The 27,688-nt window shown below is 45.8% G+C and overlaps 1 protein-coding gene across 4 annotated transcripts in view; it reads right to left on the reverse strand.

Annotated features, from left to right (window-relative positions):
- The window catches only part of Ppp2r5c (protein phosphatase 2 regulatory subunit B'gamma), a 127,732-nt gene that overhangs the window by 88,565 nt on the left and 11,479 nt on the right, over positions 1-27,688 (reverse strand). For all 4 annotated transcript variants that reach the window (XM_040742476.1, XM_040742478.1, XM_040742477.1 and 1 more), the window contains exon 3: positions 18,806-18,977. In XM_040742476.1, the coding sequence (XP_040598410.1) occupies positions 18,806-18,977 (172 nt within the window). The remainder of the gene's footprint in view (positions 1-18,805; positions 18,978-27,688) is intronic.

A 27,688-nucleotide genomic window follows, 5' to 3' on the forward strand; every position in this document is an offset into this window, starting at 1 on the left:
GGTAAATGACAAGATCATTCTAAAATTCACCTGGAAAAAACAAGAGGACAAGAATGCAGACAATTCTAAAGAGAGAGGTGAGGACACCAACCTTAAAGTCAACAGGTTATGACTGTGACAAGAGGGACAGAAGCAGTGACCTAACCCAGCAGACACACAGAGGGTGGAGAACGACCACGTCAGTGGGCTGGAGAGGAGGGAGACAACTGTTAAACCATATGCAGGAAAGGTCACCTGAAGTCTTTCCTCACACCAGAGCAGACCTGGGATGAGTTAGGTAAGCAAACACCAAGCTTTAGATGGGAAGAACCAACTCTACAGCTAGAAAAGGACACTTAGAAACACCTGGTGGGCCGGGCGGTGGTGGTGCACGCCTTTAATCCCAGCACTCGGGAGGCAGAGGCAGACGGATCTCTGTGAGTTCGAGGCCGGGCTGGATCGAGAAACCCTGTCTCATAAAAACCAAAAAAAAAAAGAAACACCTGGTGGATACTGCGCAAATCTGAAGCTAGTTAGTTACTTCGTATGCGCACAAGAATTAATTTAAAAAAACTAAAACACCCAAACTTCTACACATTCCCCCCCCAAAGAAAATATAAATACAGATTTATAAAATTTATTTAAAAATTAAGCCCTTAGGATTTAAATTATCCAGTTCATGTAAAAAGAATGGTCAGTAACTGTATGAGAAAGTATTTTTATCTATTAAGGAAACAACTTTTTACAATTCTTTATTCCGTCTGTGTCTACGTAGTGAACACACGTCACGGCACAACGTAAAGGTCAGAGGACGGCTTAGAGCAGCTCTTTCTTCCACCATGTGGATCCCAGGGCATGCAAGCTGGGCTTGGCGGTGGCACCTTTACCCACTGAGTCATCTCACCCGTCCAACGCTTGAATGCTACAGATAGGATAGTAACTGCGTATGACGGAGCTTTGAAAACAGAGCTGCAAACTGTGCTTGCTGGCTAAGAAAATAAAACTCAAGCCGGGAGGCAGAGGCAGGTGGATCTCTGTGAGTTCCAGGACAGTCAAGGCTACACAGAGAAACCCTGTCTTGAAAAAAAAAAAAAAAAAAGAAAAGAAAAGAAAAGAAAAGAAAAAAAATCATGCTGAATGACACATAACATGAAATGTGCTATCTCAACTGTGTAAAAATGTATTACATTTATGTGCGCGTGTGCGCGTGTGCGCGCGCGCGCGCACATATCATGGCATGCACCAGAGGACCACCTGCAGGAACCAGGCCTTTCATTCTAGCATGTGGGTCTCCCCAGGACAGCGCTCAGATCGTCTTGACAGCCAATACCTTTACCTGTTGAGTGCCATCACAACCATTTCCAAGTATAAAGTTCAGAGTTCTAAATTCTTTTGGCTGTGTACCCTGATGTGGAATGGCAGCAAGACCACTCTAAAGTTCACAACGCGCCTTCATTCTGTTTTTACAGGGCTTGTACCGTTTGATGTACAATACACAATACATGAGTGTCCAGTTCTCTACATTGTCAGAAAGACTGTTTTTTGTTTGTGGTTTCAGGTTAATTTTCTTTTGCATCATTCATGGTTAGAGATGCTGAGCTTGTATCCAAGGGCCTCTGGGTCATTTGTGTATATTCTTCTGAGAAATGTCAACTTAAGACTTTAACATATTTAAATGCAATGTTTTGCTGTTGCTCGTATGTAGGAGCTCTTCATATGGTCTATAACCTGTTAGCAAACAGGTGGTTTGCAGCTCTGCCCTCTGTCCCACAGGTTGTCCATTCTGCTGCTTGTGTGTCCTTGCATACACTGAGGTTTCCAATCTTGACACAGTCCAATTTACCTAGTTTTTCTTTTATTATCCATTCTTTTAAACATTGTGTCCAAAAAACATTGCTAAATCTAATATCATGAACTCCCCACTCACAATTCCTCCAAAGAGTTTTATACTTTTGGTTTACAGCATTCAGGGTTTTGACCCATTTTGAGTTAATTTCTACATGTATGTGAGCTAAGGATCCAACTTCAGTCTTTTACCTGTGGACTTCCAGTTTCCAGAACGGGATTTACTCCTCGCTTTCCATTCTAGTCTACTGCCTTGGGTGTCATTATGGGAAACCACAATGTGATTTTGTTGTTTTAAAATCAAGATGCATAAGTCCTCCAGCCCTTTCCTTCTTTTTCAAGATTTGGGATCTCTTGGTCTTCCCAATAGATATAAAGATGAATTTTTCTACTTTTGGATAAGATGTCATTCCTCTTTTGTTAGGCACTGCCTATGTCTGTAGGTCACTAGGATAGCACTGATCCCTTAGCCACCCTAGTCTTCCAAGCCAAGAGCACGGACTGCCCCTCCTTCAGTGCTGCCTTCTACCTCCATTATGAGTGTTTTGGAGTTTTCAGTGGAGTAGTTTCTCAAATTTTTAGTAAGCATATTCCTAAGAAGTTTTTTTTTCTTTTTCTTTTTTTGAGAAACAGTTTCTCTGTGTAACAATCCTGGCTGTCCTGGAATTCACTATGTAGACCAGGTTGGATTTAAACTCAGAGATCTGCCTGCCTCTACCTCCCAAGTGCTGGGACTAAGGGGGCGTGGCACCACGGACCAGCAAGAAGTTTATTCTTTGAGACTATGACATTTTATTTATGATTCTAAAATACTGTAAACTACCTTAATGTCAAAGGGACTGTCACAGGTCGTGAAATATATATGTGTAAAAATTAGAAAAGTGGCAAAGACAATACAAGAGTTTCTCAGTGTCACAGAGTCACTAGTGGGTGACATGGTTACACATGGCTGCTCTTTTAGAGTTCTCTGCGTTCAGCACTGCTAAAGCAGTGGCATCATCTGCATAAAGGGACTGGAGAGAAGACACACGGGAAGAGGGAGCCTTCAGTCACCCAGGAGGTGTCTTTCTTGGCTGGAAATGGAGCAACATGTGCCCCAACATATCATAAAGAGGCCAAAACTCATAATGACTCTACTACCCCTGCTGAGTTCAAACATAAAGTGCAGGACCCTGTCAGGATGCCACTAAGCCCAGTTCCAACAGGGCTAAATGCAGGCAGCTGCAGCCATTGCTCCTCTCAGAACATACCTCTGCCCAACAACTGCACGCTGAAAAGACCCACTGGTCATCATATGGGGACACAGTAGAGCCACTTACAGGACCTAATGGAGACTAAGCCTGGGGTGACTTCTAGGCTTGACCAACCTGGGGGGCATGGCTCTCTTTCCCAGGCTAGCCCTTAGTGTCCGGAAGGTACTCTGTTAGTAGCCCCACCTCTGGTTAGAGAGCCCCTGGCTATGCTTGGTCTTATGTCTGCTCCTGGTAGCACACAACTAAGCATACGCTTCTGAACCATATCAAGCACTACACCCATGGCCACGAAGCAGACCCCCTTACACTGCTGGCAGTGGCGGGAGGTGTGCCTTCCGTTCCACGTGTGTCCAGTGTAAGAACCTTCTACACTGCTTCTCAACATTTTTCCAGGCCCCCTAGGCTGGGGCTGCACTCTCAAGGGCTGACCTAATGTGGAGATGGTGGCTGGCAGCTCGGCACAGCACGACTCCCACAGGAAAGTGGCCAGCGGGGCTGTGTGTGGCTTTCCGTGCAGATTACGGGTAGAGAATCTGAAAAGGCCTTAGCCTGTGTTCTTTGGTTCTTCTGTCACTGTTTTATTCTCTGTTTAAACAAACCAAAAAGACCTGCCTGTAAATACTAATCTTATTTTTAGGTAGTGTTTCTGAACAAAACTTTTAAACCTTGATTTCTAAATTTAGCCAAGGGTTTTCTTTTTCTTTCTCAACCACTCCAATCTGGCATTTTAACCTAGAAGTCTGTGGCACTGTAATGGCAGTGTGCTGGCATCCAGCTGTCCAATGCCACTTTCAAAAACTCCTGGGACCTGTGTGAGGACGGCTGATGTGGATCTTGTTGGGTAAGAAGCCTAACCTAAAAACTCTGGCTTCACTTGTAGTTCAAAATAGACTTTTCTCAGACAGGTTACAGCTTCCCTAGTATGCGGCTCTGCCAAGGTTGCCAGCATCAAGGACAAAGGGACAGTCTCTGGTGGCCCTGTTGATCTGAGCCAGTCTCCAGCTACTGAGCAGGGCCAGCAGAGCTTATCTCTGGGGAGTTAAGTAAAGCCTGCCTATTCTGGCTCCTGCATGCAGACCTGGGCTCACTTTAAATCCTTGCAGCTGGGCTGAGACGCCACAGACCAGAGCAGGTGCTCACATCTTTCTTTGCTCTGAGAACACAGGAAGCCCATGGACTATACAGAAAGTAGTCAAGCATCTCAGGGTTTCCTTTTTGTTTTTTTCAAGACAGGGTTTCTCTGTATTGTTTTGGAGGCTGTCCTGGAACTCACTCTGCAGACCAGGCTGGTCTCGAACTCACAGAGATCCGCCTGCCTCTGCCTCCCGAGTGCTGGGATTAAAGGCGTGCGCCACCACCGCCCCCATCTCAGAGTTCCACACCAATTGCTTTGTGTAGTCTGCCTCCACCCAAGACAGCCCTACAGTAGGTCAGCTGAGCGACTGGTCTCAATTTCAAGAAGGATCCCAAGGCAGAGAAAGAAGAAGGAAGCTATAAGACCGAGTGCCTGGCCATCCCCAGCATCCTGAGAGGTCACACCACGCAGTCTCCATGAATGCTGAAGGGATGGGGAAGGACAGGGCAGAGCTACAAGGTTCTCCCCTCCAGCAAATGCACCATGAGTTTCCTGATCTGTGACAGGGCCCGCCCTCATGGACACTAGGCACAATGGCCAGCATGTGGTGAGGGGTAACATGTTTGAGCACTTTTTCCTCAGCTGTCCAGGGGAGTGCCCAGAACATGCATCGCAACATCATTAACCTCAGGAAGAAATGAAGTTCTGGGGAGCCTTGAGGGCTCCTGCTAAGTGAAATGATCCAGATGGTGCACAAATACAGGAGATCCCTCCAGTCACCAAAGAGCAGAGTGAACACTTCCAGAGCTGCGGGAGGAATGGGGACTCTATTGCAGGGCAAAGCTTCTGTAAGCGTGATGAGAGTCTGGGGAAGACAGTTTGGGTGGCCTGGAGAGTTGGGACTGCACTGAATGCTCCTGACAGCACCTGTGGTGTGGGTCACATGACGAGCATGCTGTGCACGCTGCTACAATTTTAAGATGAAGGGAAGATCTGAGCCAGGGAAGTTCAGGAGACACTGGGCAGTAGAAGCAGTGGGCCATGGTCTATCTCTAGGGGAGGTAGGTTGCCCTGGGAACCAAGTCTTTAGCTAAAAGGGGTGGACAGAGAGTGAGATGCCCAAGGAATAGTATGTGCATGCATACCACCCCCACATACATACACACACACTGCATGAACACACATACATGCATGTGCATGTGTGATAAAGATCTGAATTCAAAGGTCTTAAAGAAATCTAGGCAAGTGGTAAAGAAGGTTTAAGTTAAACAGATGAAATATGCAGAAGTGTAGGTGGCATAGAGAGGAGGGCTGCCTGCAGGATGGGGAGGGCCAGCTGCAGGCTAAGCTGTGTGACACACTGCTGACTATTTACAGCATGGCCAGCCAGGGGCCACCTGTGGTCACCTTGAGATCATTCCTTCCTATGCTCTAACCACACAGGTAGTTAAGAATTCACTGTGCTCTGGCACCAGAGCACACAGGTAACCAAGAGAAGAGCCAGTACCAAAGCCGGGAGAAAAGAAAGCCAAGAAGACTGGTGTGTAGGGTTCTAACGTGCTCACACTCCACGCTTCCTATTCTTCACTAGACATAAGCAGGACATATTTAGCAGTGAGACCATGCACTTCTACGGGAGAACTTTCAACTCTATTAGAGTGTGAGCGCTGTGAATGAAGGGGAGGTTTACCTGCCTTTTATTCAAAAGCCAGTCTAAGACTCTCCTGGTCATGAAGGACTTTTCCACAAGACCCAATACTCAGTGACTCACCTGCCGGGCTTCCAGCTCACTGAAGGTCCACACTGGCCTCCTTATGGCTTTGTTTTCATTCTTGTTACTGTTTTGAGACAGGGTCTCACTAGGCAGATCAGGCTGGTCTCAAATTCATAAGAGATCTGCCTGCTTTTCCCTCCTGACTTTTGGGACTAAAAGGTGTGCATCACCATACCCGGCTGACTTTTTGTTTTTAAAACATAGAAAAGAGACTCAAGAAACACGTCATGATTAAGTTACTGCTCTCCTAAGTCACTTAAAAAATAATAAAAACTTGTGTGTCTCATTCCACATTTAGCACTTTTACCTTCCAGATCCCAAATGAAGGGACTGACTCAGACTAGTCTTTCGGTGAGTAGGTGAGATTAAAATTCGAAATCCTCTTTCATGTAACCAGTGACTGAAGCCTTTAGATGACCCGCAGTGAACGAGCACAATGGGGCAGGCATCTCTCACACTGGCAGTTATGTAGACAAAGTCTGTAATGGGTTTTTGGTCATCTCTGGTCCACTACTTGTCTTTGAATTCGGCTTAAGGAATGGTTCAAAGATAGGACAATAACAACAAAACTTTACAAACAAGCTTGCAGGAGAATCTGTTTGTGATGTTCAAAAAGCTCAAGAACCTAAAGCTGGGCGGTGGTGGCGCACGCCTTAATCCCAGCACTCCAGAGGCAAAGGCAGACGGATCTCTGTGAGTTCAAGACCAACCTGGTCTCCAACAGCTAGTTCCAAGACAGCCTCCAAAGCTACACAGGGAAACCTTGTGTGGTGGGGGAGTGGGGCTTAGGGCTCGGGAACCCACAGAGAGGAATCCTAAGCGATGATGTGCCTTTCACTCTCACGAACGGGGAAGAGGCACGCACGTCCGTCCACCACTACTGCGAAGCAGTGCACAGACCCTGTGGGAAAAGACACAGGGGGTGGAGCACTAAGCAAGGGGGCGGGGTTTCCTTACGTGTGTCAGGTGACGTAACTAGACACCAGACACCCAAAGCAACTTAAAAAGACACTGTACAGAGTAGACAAACTCAGGAGAAGAGCGTGATATGAAAGCAAAAATCAAAAAAGCAATAGCTTTTGTAGAAGCAACAACTGTCTCTAAGACACGGGAGAGAAGGCCCTGCTTACACCACCAACAGCAGCCAACTATCTGAGCCATCAAAACACAAAATGTGCCCAACCTCATGAAGGGAACCAGAACCATCCATGAATGAGACAAAAGGGCCTCGGAAAGCAGAAAGGCACAGCGTACTCCTAAAGAGAGTGCAAGTATCCTACAAAGTCAGCCCTCTCCTGGATACTTCCTCCCACCATGTGGTGCTGGGAATGGAGCCCAGGGTCTTGCACATGATAGGCAAGTAACTCAACCCTGAGTTGTACCCCTTACCCCACTCACTAGGTATTTAAAATTTTGGTGGGACTCCAATTCAAATGTCAGCAGTTCTTTAAACAATAAGATGAATCGATTCAAAGTTCTAATCTACAGTAATGCCAGTATTATTGATGTTGCAGCTATTTCAGTAGAGTACACATTTATATCAAGGATATGAGGAATCAAGATTTTTCCATTAATAAGAGACAAAACTGAAAATCCCACAAAATAAAACATTGTAGCATAAAATTAAATAAAAATACTAAATGAATTCATTATTTGAAACAATGTGTACTTGACTTCCCTTTAAGTTAAAAGCACTGTGTCCCAATAACAATGAGCACCCCTTCCCCAACCATGCACCAGATTCTAGTCTTCAATGGCATTCTCCACTGAAAGGAACAAAGACTCTCTGAAAATGGCTATGGCCAGGCTCAGGACAAGAAGGTACATAATGAGCCTGGGTGGCATCTCATCATGACAGAAATTGAGGCATTAAACATAAGTAAGGGGCTAGGGACACTCCGTGGGTAAAGTGTCTGCCACACAAGTGTGAAGGATTAAGTTCAAAGGACTAGGACCCATGTAAAGATGTAACCCCAGTGGTGCTATGGGGAGATGGAGGCAGAGCGGGAAGCCCGAGTCAGCTAGCTTACTGTATCATCACACAAAAGACCCTGCTCCAACTAAGGTGGAGGGTGAGGGCTGTACCTGAGGTTGTTCTATGACCTCCAGACATGTGCCATGGTGCACACCAGGGTTCCACACATAAATGTACGTATGCATACCAACACACACCTCACACACATGCACACACGAATGCACACACATACCCACATACACAACAGAGATAAAAGTAAAGATATGTTCAAAAATATGCAGGAGGGGCTGGAGGGATGGCTCAACGGTTAAGAGCACTTGCTGCTCTTGGAGAGGACCTGAGTTTGATCCCTAGTACCCACATGGTGGCTCACAACCACCTCTAACTCCAGTTTCGGGGGCTCTGATGCCTTCTTCTGACCTCCACAGCCACCAGTCACAGACATGGTGCACGGGCATGTAGAAAATCATTCATGCATATAAAATAACTGACAGTAAACAAAAAAAAATTTAAAGAGGCATACCAAGGGTTGAAATCACGCATTTTAACATTAGAAAGAAAGCTGAAATCAAAGATGATAAAATAGCCACACTGATATTCATAAAAAGGTCAAAGGGGAATTGGTAACCCAAAGATAGAATAATGCTTATCCTAGTTTTCTTATATCCAGATGGTAAGAAAAAGAAGGTCTAGCCGGGAGGTGGTGGCGAACACCTCTGTGAGTTCGAGGCCAGTCTGGTCTACAGAGCAAGTCCCAGGACAGGCTCCAAAGCAATACAGAGAAACCCTGTCTCAAAAAAAAAAAAACAAAAAGAAGGAGAAGGAGGAGAACAAGAAGAAGGGAAGGAAGGAAGCAAGGAAGCAAGGAAGGAAGAGAGAAAGAGAATGTCTGTTAGCTGGCTCCACTACTGACTCTGAGGGGATTAGCCAGACCTGAAACATTCCTGTAAGGCTGATGCTGGATTCATGCACAGGATGCCAAATATACCTCACAAATTATTCCTAGTGCACAACGGGATATGACTACACAACAGAGAGCAATCTGCTGCTGGCACCCTAGCTTGGGGGTGAAGCCTGTCCTCACTCAGCCATCACAATAAGGATGCCATCACCTGAGCTACCCAGTGTCACTTGTGATGTACTCCAGCCAACAGAGGCTCCACTCAGGGTGAGTGGGTAGTGGGTGGAGCAGCTGGCTTGGCTGACTATTTAGTAGTCAAGTGTCATGGTTTAAGGAACTCCCAAGCTGCAAGTACTTGGCAAAAAGTTTCTGGTTAAAGAGAAAAACAAACCAATCCCTGCTAAAGGGCTTTCATTCTAGGCTTCCATCTACTTAAAATATTTGAGTATAGTGATTAGCACATCATAAAAAATAACGAGGCACACAGAAATAAGACTCTCTGAGAAAGATGCCACAACTGACAGTTTTGGTCTTTGCTGACACAGTCTGTAAAACACCAGTGTTTGCTCTATTTAAAGAAATGACAAGTTTGACAGTACATGCAAGAGGATAGGAAAATATTTTTAAATTATAAGACATTTCTTGTGTGTGTGTATGTGTACCTGTGTGTGCAATATATGCATGTTGTGTACATGTGTTCGTTCACAGAGTATGAATGTATGTATATGTGTGCAGAGTTTGCATGTGTGTGCTCCTATATTGCTTTGCTTTATTCCCTCAACACAGGGAATCTCTCTGAACCTAGAGCTTTCTGGTTTTCACCTAGGTAGGTGGCTAGCTGCCCCAGTGATTGTCTCATCCTTGACTGCTCCCAACCTTGACCCTGGAGGCTGGTCTTGCAAGAAGGCACAACTACACCAAGCATTCTCCATGGGTCCTCATACTTGTATATCATACACTCTTACCTACCAAGTCATCTCCCTAGCACACAAGGCAAATTAAAAATTTTAAAAATCAGCCGGGTGTTGGTGGCGCACGCCTTTAATCCCAGCACTCGGGAGGCAGAGGCAGGCGGATCTCTGTGAGTTCGAGACCAGCCTGGACTACCAAGCGAGTTCCAGGACAGCCTCCAAAAGCCACAGAGAAACCCTGTCTCGAAAAACAAAACAAACAAAAAAAATTTAAAAATCAACTACAAATTCTAGAAATGAAAAAATGTATGAAATTATGACTGCAAATAGAGACAGACCTGGAGAGTATCAATGAGACAACAGCGGACAAATACTCAAAGTTACCACAAAGAAACAGAATGATTCTGTGCCTGCTAATAAGAACAATGACAATTATGGGAGCATTGTATGTTTAATTTTTATAATAGTGATGACTGTGTTTTATGATAAAATAAAGAACTCCTATGCAAACACAAAATAATTTACATTTCCAAAAGATCAAGTTAAATATATCTACAATGGCTGGGCGTGGGGGGCTGAGTGGTCCATGCCTTTAATCCCAGCACTTGGGAGGCTGAGGTAGACAGATCTCTGTGAATCTGAGGTTAGCCTGGTCTACACAGCAAGCTCCAAGCCAGCCAGGGCTATGTAGCAGGACTCTGTCTCAAAGGACAGCCTTGCTGGGTCTCGGATTCTTGTATGCACAACACGTGGTTTGTTACATTTGGCTCTTCTCTTGGTGTAATGTTTGTGAGGCCCATCTGGGTTGAGTGGTTTGCTCCTTTTTAATGCCGAGTAATATTTTTTATATTTTTAATATGGATAATACTTTTCCCATTCTGTAATTAATAGACATCTGAGTTGCTTTTAGCTGTCATGAATAGTGTTTCTGTGATGACTCATGTAAGTCTGAATGAATACATATTTTCATTTCTTTTGTGTAGATAGAGTGGATTACAGTTTGCATGCTAAGTTTCTGTTTAGCTTTAGAAGAAATGGCCAGAGTGCTTTCTAGAAAGGACATACCACTTTATATCCCCACACACAGTGCACTGGGATGTCCACACTTTCACCGGTGTTGAGATTAAAGGCATGCACCACCATGCCCAACAATGCTATTCTTCAGAATGAAGAAGTGAAGTATCCAAGAGAAATAAAAAAAAAAAGAGGGAATTCATTACCATTATAACACCTCATTTCAGGAATTCTACATCATATGTCCTTTGTGTATTCTGTTGTAGAACACACATACATGTCTAGTTGTTATGCATTGCTACTGAAGTTACCTCCCGCTGTTATGTAGTGTTTTAAATCTCTTTCTAGAATTTGTCTTACCTCATTTCTATTTTATCTGATGTAAGTATAGCAGCTCCTGATGATTTGGGCTCTTTTGGTACAGAACTCTTTCGGGCTCGTTTTTTGACTCTTGAACTCTTGTCTATTTGCTTTCAAGTTCAAGTGAGTTTCTTGTACTTGCCATTTTTTTTAACTACTCTTGATAAAGTAGAACTTAATCCATTTTCATTCACGGTTATTATTAGGTAGGAACACAGTTTTGTCATGCTGTTAATCAGCTGGTTATGTAACTATTTTCTCTGTAGCTCTTACTGTTTATATTTTGATCTTTTTCCTTTTAGTACTGATACTTTGATACCTGCTCTACTAGTGAATTTACACTCAGGCATTTTTTGTTTTTGTTTTGTTTTTCAAGGCAGAATTTCTCTGTGTAAACTTGACTGTCTGGAACTTGCTCTTTAGCACGGGCTGGCCTTGAACTCAGAGAGATCCACCTATCTCTGCCTCCTGAGTGCTGGGATTAAAGGCGTGTGCCACCACCACCAGGATAAAGCTTTCTTTAAAAAACTTAAAATGGGTGCTGGAGACATGGCCCAGTGGTTAAGAACATTTGTTGGTCTTGCAGAAGACACAGGTTGGTCCCTGGCACCCATATGGTAGCTCACAACCACTGTAACACCTGTTCCAGGGGATCTAACACCCTCTTCTGGCCTCCCCAGACAATGAACACATATGATACACCTAGATACATGCACATAAACAGTAATACACATAAAATAAATACATTTAAAAAATAAAATGGAAACACACATGTCAAAATCTGTAAGACAGAACAATAGAGGCAAGAATGATCTGACACATACAAACCAGAAAACATACCATATTAACCAAGTGGTGAATAAAAGGATATGTGATCATCCCGATGCCATCCTGACATCAGATACAGAAGGAACGCATGACTCTGTGTGGTGGTACCTATCTATAATCCTAGCACTCAGGATAAAAGGATGTATGGTCTTCCTGACTTCAGATACAGAAAGGATGTGTGACTCTGTGGGATGGTACTTGTATGTAATTGCAGCACTCAGGAGGCAGAGGCAGGTGAGGTGGGCCTCTGTGAGTTTGAGGTCAGTCTGCTCTACAGAATTTTAATTAACTTAGTGAGTTCCAGGACAACCAGGGATAAACAGATGCTATCTCAGGAAAACAAAAACGTCAGGAAAAAAACAAAACCAAAAAGAGTCAAGAGCAGAAGGACCGTGGATTTGGAACCAGTCTGCACTACATAGCACATTTCAGGCCAGCCTGGGCTACACAGTGAGACCCTGCCTCACTGGAAGAAAAGAGAGACAGACGGAAAGGAGAAAGAAGAGGAGTACGAGAGAAAATGCATTAGAGAATGAGAATCCTACAAGAGACACAGGTCACAACAGAGGCTGTGTGCACTGGACAGGAAAAAGCGGAGAGCATCCCCTCTTGGTCGGGAGCAAGACAAGGACGTGCACTTTGACACTCTCATTCAGTACGGCAACAGAAGTCCTGGACAGAGCTAATATACACTAGCAAGAGGTGAAGGGCAACCAAACTGGAAGATGTGGCAGATGTCACCACCTTGACGGGTTTTTACCTGTCTGTCTGTCTGTCTGTCTGTCTGTCTGTCTGTCTGTCTGTCTATTTTGGTTTTCAAGACAGGGTTTCTCTGTGTAGCCCTGGCAGTTCTGCCCTTGCTCAGAGATCCGCCTGCCTCTGCCTCTGCCTCCTGAGTGCTGGGGTAAAGGCGTGCGCCACCACTGCCCTGCTGAAAACCAGCTCTTTAGTCAAGATTATTTTTAAGTGTGTGGTGTTTTGCCTGCTCATCTGTCTGTGCACCAGATGCATATGTGGTGCCTGTGGAAGACAGAAGAGGGCACTGGATTCCATGGTGGTTTAGATGAAAATGGCCCCCACAGGCTCGTAGGGAGTGGTGTTATTTGAAAGGATCAGGAGGTGTGGCCTTGTTGGAGGAAGGGTGTCACTGGGGGTGGGCTTTGAGGTTTCAAAAGCACAAGCCAAGCCCAGAATCCCACTGGTCTCTTCCTGCCTGTGGATCTGGATGTAAAGTCTCGGCTCCTTCTCCAGCACCATCTGCTTGTGTGCTTGTTTCCCGCCATGCTAACAATGGACTGACCCTCTGACCTGTGAGCCAGTCCCAGTTAAATGCTTTCCTTTATAAGAGTTGCTGTAGTCGTGGTATTTCTAACAGCAGTAGATCAGTGACTAGGACAGATCCCCTGAAACTGATGTGAGCTGTCCTATACAGGAAATTTTAAAGGTTCCACTAATAAATTCCTACCAAAAATGATATTAGAAAAAATTGATAATAAAAATTTAGCATTTTCCAAACACAAAAATTAACATAAAAAAGTCAGGCCTGGCACTACAAACCATAATCCCAGCTATGCAAGAGGCTAAGGCAGGACGTTAAGGATTCACAGCCTGTTTGGACGGCAGGGTAAGTTTAAGGATAACCTGGCCAAATTAGTGAGTCTATGTTGCAAAATAATAAAGTGAAAAGAAGGTTGGGCATACAGCTCAGTGGAAGAGCACTTCCCTGCGATGCTCAATCATGGGGCAGTAAGGAGTAAGAGGAAAGCCAGTGTAAGCTGGGCATGATGGCACCTGACTGGAGACCCAGCTGCTTGGGAGACATCACTTGGGCTCACAAGTTCAAACTTGGGGAAGACACTGAGATAACCTCAAAAACAAAAGCAAGCAATCAAACAAGAATCTAGGACGGCCGAGCGTTGGGGGCGCACACCTTTAATCCCAGCACTCGGGAGGCAGAGGCAGGCGGATCTTTGTGAGTTCGAGACCAGCCTGGTCTACAAGAGCTAGTTCCAGGACAGCCTCCAAAGCCACAGAGAAGCCCTGTCTCAAAAAAACAAAAACAAAAACAAAACAAAACAAAAAAAAAGAATCTAGGACCATTTCCATGTACTGACAACAAAGTTTCAGAAAAATAAAGAAAACTCCATTCATAACAGATATAAACAATAAAAGACTTAGGAATAAACTAGAGCAAGGAAGTGACAGAACTCTGTAGTGAAAGTTAAAAAGCGCTGACAAAACAAGTTGGAGGGGAGGGGACACCCAAGACGGAACAAAACGACCTCATGTGCACATGACACACTGAACATTTTACAGATATGTATACTACCTAAGGTACCCTGACTAGTCAATATAATTCCTATCAAAATGCTAAATGACACCGTTCACAGAAACAGAGAAACAAGCATAAAATCCGCATGGCACCACGAAACATCCTTGCAGTGCTGGGGACCAATGTGAGGGCCTTTGTCTTCTAGAGCCGGGCACTGCACGGCTGACGAGTGCTCTCAGAGCCACGCCAGCAACTGTGAGCAAAACCCGAAGAATCAACAAACTCGACTTCAAACAGATGCTAGAGAGCTGCAGCACGACCTGATCCACAGGACCCACAGGCCTGAACTGAAACCTGCAAATCAGTTCACAGACACGCTTACCTGAAAAAGATGCCACAGAGGAAGGATGGCCTCTAGCTAAAATGGACAGCACATGTAGAAGCATGGAAGGAGACTCCTGCTTCCTACAATACTTAAAACTAACTTGAAATGGATCGAAGATCTAAATCTAGGTTCTCAAACCAGGAAACTATTACAAGACGACGTCGTGCGGGCGTGATTCTCTTCAATGACTCCCCAAGAGTACAGGCAATCAAAGAAAATGCAGACAAATGGAATCACAGCAAATAAGAAGCTTGAGGAAGTACACAGACAACTTGTAGACAGAAGAGGTGCACAAACAATCACCTGACCAACGGAGCAGAACCCAGACACATGGACTTAACTGCTAACATCCCTCCCTAGCTACCTGGCTTTCAAATGAACAAATGGTCCCAATCTAGGGAGTATGAATCAAACTCATGGAAGTACAATTCCTCCCTGGCCTGTTGCTCAAAGATAAAGCCCAGCAAATGCTGACAGAAATGTAAGAGATGGTTGGGAATGTAAATCAGCACAGACGTCGGGAGTTCCCTCAACAAACTAAACCACCACATGTCCCAGCAAAGTCCATTCCCTGGTATGCCTGAAGGAGCCATGCACAAGCCCATGTTTACTGCAATACTGTTTCAACAGCCAAGACAGGGTATCTGCTGTGGGATAGTATTTTTGTACACTGGGAAGATGTGTCTCTGCCAAGGCACCTTCTGACTGGTTTAATGAAGAGCTGAATGGCCAATAGCCAGGCAGGAGAGGATAGGCAGGACTTCCGGGTGGAGAGAGGAACTCGGGAACTAGAGAGGTGGGGATTCACCAGTGAGAAGAGAAACGGAGAAAGGTGGACGTACAGTATGGAGGAGAGGTAATGAGCTGTGGCAGAATGAAGATTAATATAAATGGGTTAATTTAAGTTATAAGAGCTAGTTGTGAGCAAGCCTAAGCTAAGGTTAAGCTTTCATAATTAATAAAAAGTCTCTGTGTCACTATTTGGGAGCTGGTGATCCCAAGTTTGACTACAGGTGTTAACTGTGGTATCCACTGAAAAAGAATGGACGCAGACAACATAGCACACACACCAACTGGAGCCTTCATTAGTGACCCATGAACATAGCACACACACCAACTGGAGCCTTCATTAGTGACCCATGAACATAGCACACACACCAACTGGAGCCTTCATTAGTGACCCATGAACATAGCACACACACCAACTGGAGCCTTCATTAGTGACCCATGAACATAGCACACACACCAACGGGAGCCTTCATTAGTGACCCATAAAAATGTTAGATTCATTTGTCACAACACAAGGGAACTGAAGGACATTTTGTTAAGTAAAATAAAGGGATAGAAACACATGTTCTAGTTCTACTGAGAGCAAGAACATGATGTCCAAACAGCTAATCTCATAGAACCGGAGGGAAACAAGTAGTCACTAGAGAATGGACACAGTAAAGGAGGGACGGCTAACAGGTACAAATAAAATTAGATAAGCGCTAAGTTCCAGGGTTCTGTGGCTTCATGGGATGACTAGTTCACAATTTATTATAGACTTCAAAATACCTACAAAGAGGAAAAGATGCATGCTTAAGGAGATGGAATGCTAATTGCCTCGAATGGGTTGTTACATGTTGTATAGGTGCATAAAATTATCACAAAACAAAGCAAAATACTCCTAATCCTTGAGAGGGGCTAAGGCTGACTCACCACTTTAGAAACTGGCAAATAAAAGGATCAATCACTTAAAAAAATCCACATGGGGCTGGAGAGATGGCTTAGTGGTTAAGAGCACTAGCTGCTCCTCCAGAGGACCTGAGTCAGACTCCAGCACCCACACAGTTACTCACAAACACCTGTTAAGTTTAGGCCAAGGAGTCTAAGGCCCTCTCCTAGCCTCCTCAGGTACTACACATAGGTGGTGCACAGACGACACCCATACATACAAAATAAGATGGGGGCTGACAAAAAAGACCATATATGATTTCAAATACAGAGACAGGAAGCAGAGCAGCAGTTTCCTGTAGATGAGGTGGGAGTAGAAGCAGATAGTAACTGGGTGCAAAGTAATTGGAAGATGATGGAACCATTTTACAACCTGAGTGTGGAATGGCTGTGTACCTGTACACATCTATTAAAGAATTAAAACTTCCACTTACAATAGATGATCTCAGGGTATGTAAATTGTGTGTCAATAAAGCTCTAAAAAGGGGGAATCTAATTTGAAGTTAAAAGAAGAACCTAAGAGTAGAGCTAAAGTTATTCTCAGAAAAGTACGTGGCTTTATACTATTATAAAACCAAAAATAACGTTGGTGGCACACACCTTTAATCCCAGCACTTGGGAGGCGGAGGCAGTCGGATCTCTGTGAGTTCCAGACTAGCCTGGTCTACAGAGCTAGTTCCAGGACAGCCTCCAAAACAATATAGAGAAACCCTGTCTCGAAAAAAAAACAAAAACAAAAACAAAAACAACAAAAAAAGAACTCAGTATTTGTGCTAGTAAAAGGGTCAAAATTACCACAGATATGGAAGAGAGGAAAAGATCCACTCAGAAGCCCCACACAGCTGTAATAGAGAGACATTTTACAGACCTACTTTGAGAGGAAGACACAGATTATCACAAGGTGCTTGGTCCCACTGAACCTACTTCATGGGCACATGGGTCACCCACATTTGATTATTTCTGAAATTCAGGCATATCAATTCTTGTCATAAGATGATGGCAGGACAGAGCTCCATGGAAACCCGAGGGCTGCCTTTGGGAAAGACGGCTTCTATCAGTACGCGTGGGGTCTGGTAAGAGGACGCCACAGAAAAAGAACTGGAGAGGCACAGACAGGGCGGAGAGCAGCTGGCAGAGGCAGAGCAGTGGCCAAGGGGACTCCTTGAAACAGGTAAGTGCTTCCAGAGTAGAGGTTACACTCCAGCCTGTGCCCTGTGTGCAAAGGGGACAAGTCACAACCTGACATGCCCTTACCATAGCGGGTCATGTAAGGTAAGGCGAGACACAGTTATCCTGAGCCTTTCTCAACCCAGATGCTACGTCCCTGATTGACTGGCCTACTGAAGGCAACGTAAGGAGGAGTCACACACATTCCCTCACTGTCTCACCACAGAGATGTTGAGTCCCAAAGTGCAGGGGTTCATTCACCTCTGCTTGGTGCCATGCCCCTTAGAACAGGCCCTGCATCCAGAGGTGGCCCACCTACCTGCATGGGGCACCCTCCCGCCCCAGGCACATCTGCATGGAGCTCTGCAGACAGCACTGGGGATACAGCTCTAAAGGTCAACTTCCTGCTCTCCACATACTCGGTCAGGGTTAGCTATAACAAGATGCATCATTACAGATCTCAGGTATGACAGACGTCTGATAGTCACTTCGCATAGTGGTCTTAGATCTCAGAATATGTAAAGAGCATCTGAGGCGCACATCTTACTATAGCTCCTTGACCCATTTTCCTTGATGAGGTCTTAAGCACGTCAACACTGAGCCCTCCTGGGGGAAAACTTAAGAGTTCGATGCTCCTCTGGTGGAAAGAGGTGGCTGTTCCACGTGGCTGTGAAGAGCCTTACTCCCTGGCTGGTCTCAAGTAAGGGACCCAGGTGTCCAGGAGAGTGTGCAAAGCACTGAGCTGGTTCTCTGCCTGGGTTTTTGTGACTGCCTGTAGTAACACCTTCTGAAGGCTGAAGTTCCAAAACAAGTTGAAGAATTACGTGGAAGAAAAATGACCGGCTTACTTATATCTAAGGTTTGAAGTTCTCTTTATTGTCTTAGTGTAGTGCTCTTGTAATACATGTAGCTATTAGACTTTTATCCCAAAAGCTCTAGAATTAAAATATTAGCTCAGAGCCAGGCGGTGGTGGCGCATGCCTTTAATCCCAGCACTCGGAAGCAGAGGCAGGCGGATCTCTGTGAGTTTAAGACCAGCCTGGTCTACAAGAGCTAGTTCCAGGACAGCTTCCAAAATAATACAGAGAAACCCTGTCTCGAAAAACCAAAAATAAATAAATAAGATAGATTTTTTAATTAAATATATAAATATTACATATATATTAAGTATATATATGCTCAGTAGAGTTAAGTGGCATTCAATCCAAGGAAAAACTGAACCAGGAAAAAAAAAAAACAACAAACAAACAAAAAACAAAAACCTGATCCATAAGGAGCCAGCAAGGTTCTGAAATAGCATTCCTTCCCCCAATAACAAAGTTCATACTTTGAAAAAAAAAAGAGAATTACCTTTTAAAGATGGGAGTTTTTGCAGTTCTCTGTTATTGCTGGCATTAAACCGTGAAGAATTCTGCCGTTTGTCTTTCTTAACAGGGACGACGACGGACTGCGGGACTGGGACTTTTATTTTAGCAGATGTCGAAGACTGGACGGCCACCAGGCTGTTTTTCCTAGTGGCTATCTGTTTTCAAAATAAAAAGAAATCAATATGTAAAACAGATTATTATAAATGACACGCCACAGAACAACTGAAACACGGGAAACAGACCCGTGCGTGGGGCAGTGTTCTTCTCACCCCAGTAACTGGGGCTGCGGGAGGCTGAGGCTTCATTCCATTCTCAGCGATCCTGGCCTGCAAGAGCCACAGGCACCGAACTACTATGTCCCCTGCAGACCTCTGCCTTCTTTGGTTGTTGTTTGTTTGGGAACAGTCTTACTTGATAGCTCAGGCTGGTATAGAATGTACTGTATAACAAAGCTGGCCTCCAACTAATGGTGATCCTCCTGCCTCAGCCTCTTGAGTGCTGAGATCAGAAGTGTAAGCCACCTGTCTGGTTGACTTCTAAAATATTACCACAGGGTGGTAGGCTAGGAAAGCCTGTCACAAAATGCTCACATCCTATAACCTGGGACGTGTGACTATGTCACCTTGCTTGGCAAATGAGCTTGGCAGATGTGACTAAGTTCAAGGTCACCAGAGAGGGCAAGGACCCGTGACTGTCAAGATGGACGATGTCCGCGGAAAGACCTCATGAGGGAGATAAGATGGTGGAACAAGGGAAGGAAATGAGATCATGGAAGCTGACGTCCAAGAATCGGAGAGATATGAAGCTCCCTGTGGCTTAAAGACAGAGGAGAGGCTGTGAGCAGAGACACGTCACCCTGCCGTACCTACCCTTGGGTCCTGTGTCCAATCTCCAGAACTGTAAGATGTGAGAGCATGTGCTCCTACAACCACAGAACAGAAGCAACAGGGAGAGAACAGAGCTGAACACCTCCTGAGACCAAAGGTTCTCACAAGCTCACAATTCTGTCTGCTGCATACAGGTGTCTTCCCTGAGCCTAGAGCTAGTCATTGCGGCTTTTCTTTGCACGCTGGGCTCCCAACTAACAGGCACATCTCTGAAGGTATGACAATCATCAGGGATAGCCAACATCCTTGTGGGCAACTCCAACATGTCCAGTGAAATATTCCTGCAGAATGGAGAGCACTCTGAGGAAACACAGCAGAGTTACTAGAGTCCCTTGTCACCCACAAGGTTCAGTGGATGTCTCACCATCAGGATCCCGTGGAGCTCATGTGGGTTACGGGCCCTCAGTTAGAGGGATCTCTGTGCACAACCAGCTGATATGACACACTGCTTTCCTGCAACCATTGTCTAGATAGGACAGTCACCATCTACAACAGTGAAGGCATGATGTACACAGAATGCCTGATACACTCTGTCTGCCCCAAACAGTGGAGCTTGTCTACACAGTTGTGCTGTATATATGTTTCTCTTATCGGTTAATGACTAAAACACTGTTTGGCCAATGAGAAGACAGGCAGGTCTAGGAGACAAGGAGAATTCTGGGAAAGGGTGGCAGAGTGGGCCCGCTACACAGAGTTGGAGCAACAACATATCAGGGCATTACTGGGTAAGTCACAGCGTCGTGGCAATACACAGATTGGTAGAAATGGGTTAATAATTAAGCAGAGCTAGCCAATAAGAATCCCTAGCCACCAGACAAGTTTATAATTAATATAGTGTCTGTGTGTTCATTTGGGGCTCATGGGTGCAACACAGACACACTTTCAAAAGGCCATTAGTGAGGCGGATAGCTCACTGGGTAAAGTGTCTGCTGCCTGAGCAAGAGAATGTCAGGTCAGATTCCTCAGAACCTGTGTAAAAGCTGTGTGCGGTGTCTGTAACTCCAGTGTTGGTGAGGGAACAGGGGTGGAGACAGGTAGATCTGGATCCCTAGGGCTCACCGGCCAGCTAGCCTATCTGAAATAATGAGCTGTCGTTTCAGTGAGGGACCCTGTCTCAAAATATAAAGCAGAAAGTGATTATGGAAGACACCCAAAGTCAACCCCTGACCTGTGTATAAGAATATCCATGCACACATGTGCATATGTTCCCTCCCCACCTACATATAAACACTGAAAGGCCAACAAGCTTCAACCTGAAGACACAAGATTCCTTAGCCCCTTCCCATTACCACACAGGGCCATGGAGACCAACCACACCAACACAAGCCCTAATTTATCTGTTGTGGTTCTTGAATGCGTGTTTGATGAGCCTGCTTTGTTTTTAATAAGCTACCTAAGAACACCTGGTAGGCTGTTCTAGGATGAGACTGTCCAGGGCAGCAGCAGCTGTTCTGACCTGAGAGTGAGAGCCAGGTGCCTTTCCCACAGGCCGTGGCTCTGCGCTCAGAAGGTACTTTCTTGGACTCTGACCTTGATGTCTGTTATGATCTGGTCTTGATCCCCAGGGTGCTGGTATGGAACTGACACAGACTTTTAAAAGGTGGGGCCTAAAAGAAGTCCTATGTCACTGGGGGCTCCTTCTGCTCCTGGACTGAAATGTGGCAAGTCACACAGGCTCCAGTCATCGCCACTTGGCCGTTGTGTCCTCACCAGAACTGAGCCACCATCAAAGCTGTGAGCTCAATAAACATTTTCCTTTGTAAGTAGCTATGCCTGTCATTTATTATTGTGAGGAACAACCAATAAAGGATCTCTCATTCTTACCATCTACACAAAAAGCATGAAAAGCCCACCAACGGGCTGCTGAGGTAGATCTGTGGGTAAAGGCGCCTGCCACAAGCTTGACGACCCAGGCTTAATGCCTGAGACCCAAATGGAGGAGGGAAAGAATCAACTCCCACAAGTTGTCCTCTGTAACATCCCCTGTACATGCGTACAACAGACGCACAGACATAAATGAACACACTAACAAAATTAAAAAGAAAGTGCCTCTTCCATGGAGCCCTCCCCAAGTTAAAACTTATCAGCTTGGCTTTCCTGGGATGCTCTTTCAAAAGCTGGAGAGATGGTTTTACAGTTACAAAGAACTTGCTGCTCTTATGTAGGACATGGGTTCAGTTTCCAGCACCCACATCAGACAGCTCACATAGCCTGGAATTCAAGCTGCAGGGGTTACCATGCACCTCCAAGAGCACCTATACTCACTCACTCACACACACACACACACACACACACACTCACACACATACTCACAGACACACACACACTCACACACACACACACACTCACACACATACACACACACTCACACAATTTAAGCTCCCATGCATGCACTCCAGACTGTTCTAACACCCACCTCTCTTCTTGTCTCCAATGCCCAAGCCAGGACCAACCACAGGTAAAAGGACGAACAGAAACAGCTGCAAGGCTGCTTCATACTATAGGGAAACAAGCTGTGCATCTTACATAACCAAGTGTAAGACTGGGGTGATCGGGTTAACCCACAGAACAGAACCAAATCAAATCCAGCGGCAACGGCCGCCCTCGTGGGGAAACAAGGTGAGGTGAAGTGAGGTTTCCAATGTCTGAAGAAATGAGGTTGTCCTAACCTCTACAGACACCAAGCCATCAGCTTCCCTCCCTTGGACCCTGCAGACTTTGCCTCCCTCTGGACCTCTCCATCCAGAGTCTTTACCCATGAGAAGGCAGAGAACTTCCAGGGAAAAAATCTAGCCACTGCTCCATGTTTGTCCACTGTAAGAGTTTCTTCTAGTTTCATGGTGGTTACATGTCTCCTTCCAGGCCTTGCCCCAACACCTGTGTCCCCTCCTGCAGCTACTCCAGGCCCTCGCCTCTGTCATGCTGTTTGCTTCCACATGGCACCTGTACAGCCTTTCCATGTCATGGCTCGTTATGCCCTGAGTACTCTTGACCCAGAACACTGTAATTTTACAGTCTGTCAACTGTAAGGGGGCACATCTTTCTCCCAGGAGGACAGCGCCTGTCCAGTCACTTCGTCGTTTTCTGAGGATCTTAGGAGTTGTCAGCCAGGAAGGGATTTTCTAAAGAAATGAGCTCACTTCCATTCCCCGCCCTGTCATGGCCTTGGCATGGCTTCATGTCATTCATACAGGGAGGGACAGGTACATACAAGACTGGAAAGGCACAGGTGCCATCGAGAGCAGTGGGCAGACCAATAGCCCAGGTGAGAAACTGGCCTTATGTGACAGAGAACTACAAATGGGGTGAAGCGGTGTGGTGTAGCAGTGACGGGCAGGTCTCCTTTTCTTTTCTTTTTTCTTTTTTTTTTGGTTTTTTTTCGAGACAGGGTTTCTCTGTGGCTGTCCTGGAACTTGCTCTTGTAGACCAGGCTGGCCTTGAACTCACAGAGATCCGCCTGCCTCTGCCTCCTGAGTGCTGGGATTAAAGGCGTGCGCCACCAACACCCAGCAGGTCTCCTTTTCTAAAGGATGCTCTAGCTCTGTGGGCTCTGACCCTGGGGAAGATTTGTCTTGAAGCACGAACAAGAGAGTCAGAGACTAGCTTTGGCAGGAAGTAGCAGCTAAGTATGGAAAAAAAGTGTCAGACACCGGGCAAAATCACTAGGATAAGGCAGGTGCGTGGGTGGGGAGTGGAGAAGAGACCCAGAGGTAGACAGGGGAACCGAGCGGCAAGCAGCCTGTAAAGCAAAGCAGTAAGTTCCATGTGGCTGCACTGTCTGAGGTCCTATGCGGTGACGCCAGATCATTCAGATGAGCAGGCCAAAGCTACCACTCTCTGTTTCTTCCAGAACACATTCCATTTTCTTAAGAATAGGACTCGGCAGCTAGATTCTTTTTCTATCTTTGCTTGTAATCTTGGCCACTGGCTATCCATCCTACCCTGCCCATGAATCTCACTTACCTTTCTCATTGTGTCCCGAGGCTCAGGACAATTCTGTTGGACACCCACTAGACACTGGGAAGCCCACTGCAACTGGTCATATGATACTGGAAGTCAATAATGTCTAAGTGGGTTGCCCAAGACATGGGAATGATCACCTAGGAATGATCACCTGGCCAAAAAAACAAGAGGAGGATACAAGGGGACTGAGGAACAGCAGTGGAAGGGACTGTGACCTCACAGCAGGTGTCTTTTAAGACAGACGGACAGATGCAATGGCTAATGGCAGCAGCACAGCAGTTGTGCTGGGTGAGGCTGGTCTCCTTGAACAGAAGGGAGAAGCTGACTAGAGCTAACATGAAGCAGGGGACCATGAACACCAGCAATGTCATGGCCATATCTGGCTAGAGAGTAAGGAGGCAGGAGCAGCTGCTTCCAGTGTGGACAGGTTGACTGTGCTTGGTGCTGGGTAGGACAGGGCCCACATGGAGGGAACCACGGCTGAGAGTAGCTGGGCTGGGCCTAGACCTGGGTCTGCAGAAAAGGGGAGAGGATGGACTGAGGCATGGATGCCAATCAGACTGTGTGTACATCTGGGTAAATAGTGTAAGGTCTGCCAAGAGTCCCTTGTAAAGGCAGATGAAGCAAGAATCAAGGTCTAAGGAGAAGGGTGAAGCCAAAGGGGTTCACCACAGAAAAGGCAAAAGCCAGGAGCCTGGAGAATGGAATGTCTCTAGACAAGTATTCCTCCTTGGAGGTCAACCACCTTGCTCACGGTCAGTCTTGGAGCAGCGCTGCTCAAACAACTGGCTGTGAAGCCCCCATTCTTCTCCCGCCGTTCTCTAACAGTCCCTACATGGGCCCTGAGATGAACACAGCTGTGGCCTCTCCCGGTGCGGCCATGGGTGAGGGGTCAGAGTGTGGGTGAGCTCAGGCCCTGAGATGAACACAGCTGTGGCCTCTCCCGGTGCGGCCATGAGTGAGGGGTCAGAGTGTGGGTGAGCTCAGGTCCTGCAGCACCAGTGTACCCAGGCTTCTGCCAGCCACACTTGGCCACAGATACCCACTTCTGGCTGATAACGACACTGCCTCGATCCTCCTTCCCTGGACTCTCCACTGAGCACTTTCTAGCACCTTCCAAAGCTCTCCCCCCTGCAGCTTTATGATGGAGCATACAAACTGCTGTCACTGAAGTGCCAGAGACAACCCATTATCATGTGACACACAGTTTAAGAAGTACTTCTTGCTTCCCCCAAAGGGCCTGCCTGGAACCGGTCAAATTTCCAAGTCTAACCACCAGCCCATCAGAGACAAAAATGGAAAGAGGATGAGTTAGCAAGCACCGGGGTTGCAGTCTGCAAACCAGGCTGTGCGAGTGTCATATGTGGAAGTTAAAAATGAAGGTGGCCTGGATACAGAGGAGGGATTAGCAGAAGTGGAGAAGGGAAGATGGGTATGATCACCACACACTGTCACTGTATACAAATACTGTCAGTAGGGGGCTGAACCCCATTAATATGCTCAAGCATGTTAGTACAAAAGAGTCCTATTAAGCCGGGTGTTGGTGGCGCACGCCTTTAATCCCAGCACTTGGGAGGCACAGGCAGGTGGATCCCTGTGAGTTCGAGGCCAGCCTGGTCTACAAGAGCTAGTTCCAGGACAGCCTCCAAAGCCACAGAGTCCAAAAAAAAAAAAAAAAAAAAGAGTCCTATTGCAGAACACACATTTGGCTCCGATTCGCCTCAGAACAATCTGAGAAGAGGAAGGGGGTTGGTTGAGGAACAGGCTGGTAGCACTCTGGTGATGTCACAGCCAGGAGACAGGCCTCTGGAAGCCATCAAACTTTCCCCCTCATTTCTGTGTATATGAAAATAATTCATAACAAAATTTTAAAAATCTCTCTGGTTTAATACCACTGCTTCTAGATTAGAGTGGAGTATAACACCCCCTCCCCCTCGTGTATTCCGCTACCAGACTCCCCTTTCTGAACCATCACACAACCCTCACTTCAGGCCTGCCAGGCTACTCTGACTCTCAAATGCTGCCGGGCAGGACTGGTGCTGTGCCAGCGCCTCCTCCCTGTATGTGAGATGCCTGTCTCTGCATCCCACTTCTCAGACACCTGACCTTGGGGACTGGCTCGGGACTCAAGCTTCCTCTTCCCCCCTACTCCCACAGTCATGTCACACACCCTTGGTACTCTTAGGTGTTTCCCTTCCCTTGAATCTCCTGTCTATAGAGGTGGCGTCTCATCTCGACTCTCCTTTCTATAGAGGTGGCGTCTCATCTCGACTCTCCTGTCTATAGAGGTGGCGTCTCATCTCGACCTCCTGTCTATAGAGGTGGAGTCTCATCTCGACTCTCCTGTCTATAGAGGCGGCGTCTCATCTCGACTCTCCTGTCTATAGAGGTGGCGTCTCATCTTGCTTCCACTGTCATCACTCTACTTGCAGATTCTCCCCTCGTACGTCACAGACTCAACTGCCATGTCCACCCTCCGTGTAACTGCTTGTATGCGTGTGCTGCACACACCTGCACCACTGCACACACACTCTGTGCTCCAGCAATGCCAAGTGGTTTGTCTTCCCAGACTCTATTTCCCAAGCTATTTTTGCATGTCTGTTAACATCTTTCAAAACACAGTTTTAGTTCCAATGGTGTGATCTGACTGACACACTGGCAGGTCAGACAGAATTAAAAATCAACACTACTCTGTGAACAAAGGATATAGGCAAACAATGGACAGACTTCAGGCCAGAGCATATGAAAAAACTAACTCCAAATACATCAAAGACCCAAAATACCATAGGTAAAAGCATAAAATGTATATAGGCACACAGAGGGACGTCTTCATGGCCTCGGATTTGACACCAAGTTGCTAACTACAATGAAAAAAAAAACAAAACAAAAAACCCCAAATTGGATTTCATTAAAAATATATACCTTGATAATGCCATAAGCATTATCAAAAAAGGCAACTAATAAAGACAAAGTATTTGTAAATTACATATATGACAACAATCTAGTAGCCACAATACAAAAACCTCCCAATAACTCAACAAGAGAAAAACAATAGGCTTAAAAAAAATAAGCAAAGGACTTAAATGAACACTTCTCAAAGAAGACATGGAATGCCCAACAGGTGCATGGAATGGTGCTCAACGTCAGCAGCTACTGGTGTCAGCACAGGCAGGAGCCTGGAACAAATGGAAAGCAGCAATAGCTGGTGAGGATGTGGGGGAGAGCTGGGGCTCCTCAGCAAGTTAAACATACCATCACCAGACAGCATAGCAGTCCTACTCCTCAGTAAGTTAAACCATCACCAGACAGCATAGCAGTCCTACTCCTCAGTAAGTTAAACCATCACCAGACAGCATAGCAGTCCTACTCCTCAGTAAGTTAAACATACCATCACCAGACAGCATAGCAGTCCTACTCCTCAGTAAGTTAAACCATCACCAGACAGCATAGCAATCCTACTCCTCAGTAAGTTAAACATACCATCACCAGACAGCATAGCAATCCTACTCCTCAGCAAGTTAAACATACCATCACCAGACAGCATAGCAATCCTACTCCTCAGTAAGTTAAACATACCATCACCAGACAGCATAGCAATCCTACTCCTCAGTAAGTTAAACCATCACCAGACAGCATAGCAGTCCTACTCCTCAGTAAGTTAAACATACCATCACCAGACAGCATAGCAGTCCTACTCCTCAGTAAGTTAAACATACCATCACCAGACAGCATAGCAATCCTACTCCTCAGTAAGTTAAACATACCATCACCAGACAGCATAGCAATCCTACTCCTCAGCAAGTTAAACATACCATCACCAGACAGCATAGCAGTCCTACTCCTCAGTAAGTTAAACATACCATCACCAGACAGCATAGCAATCCTACTCCTCAGTAAGTTAAACCATCACCAGACAGCATAGCAATCCTACTCCTCAGTAAGTTAAACCATCACCAGACAGCATAGCAGTCCTACTCCTCAGCAAGTTACACATACCATCACCAGACAGCATAGCA

The sequence above is a fragment of the Mesocricetus auratus genome, unplaced genomic scaffold, assembly GCF_017639785.1.
Source record: "Mesocricetus auratus isolate SY011 unplaced genomic scaffold, BCM_Maur_2.0 Super-Scaffold_15014, whole genome shotgun sequence".
In the NCBI taxonomy this organism is placed as follows: domain Eukaryota; kingdom Metazoa; phylum Chordata; class Mammalia; order Rodentia; family Cricetidae; genus Mesocricetus; species Mesocricetus auratus.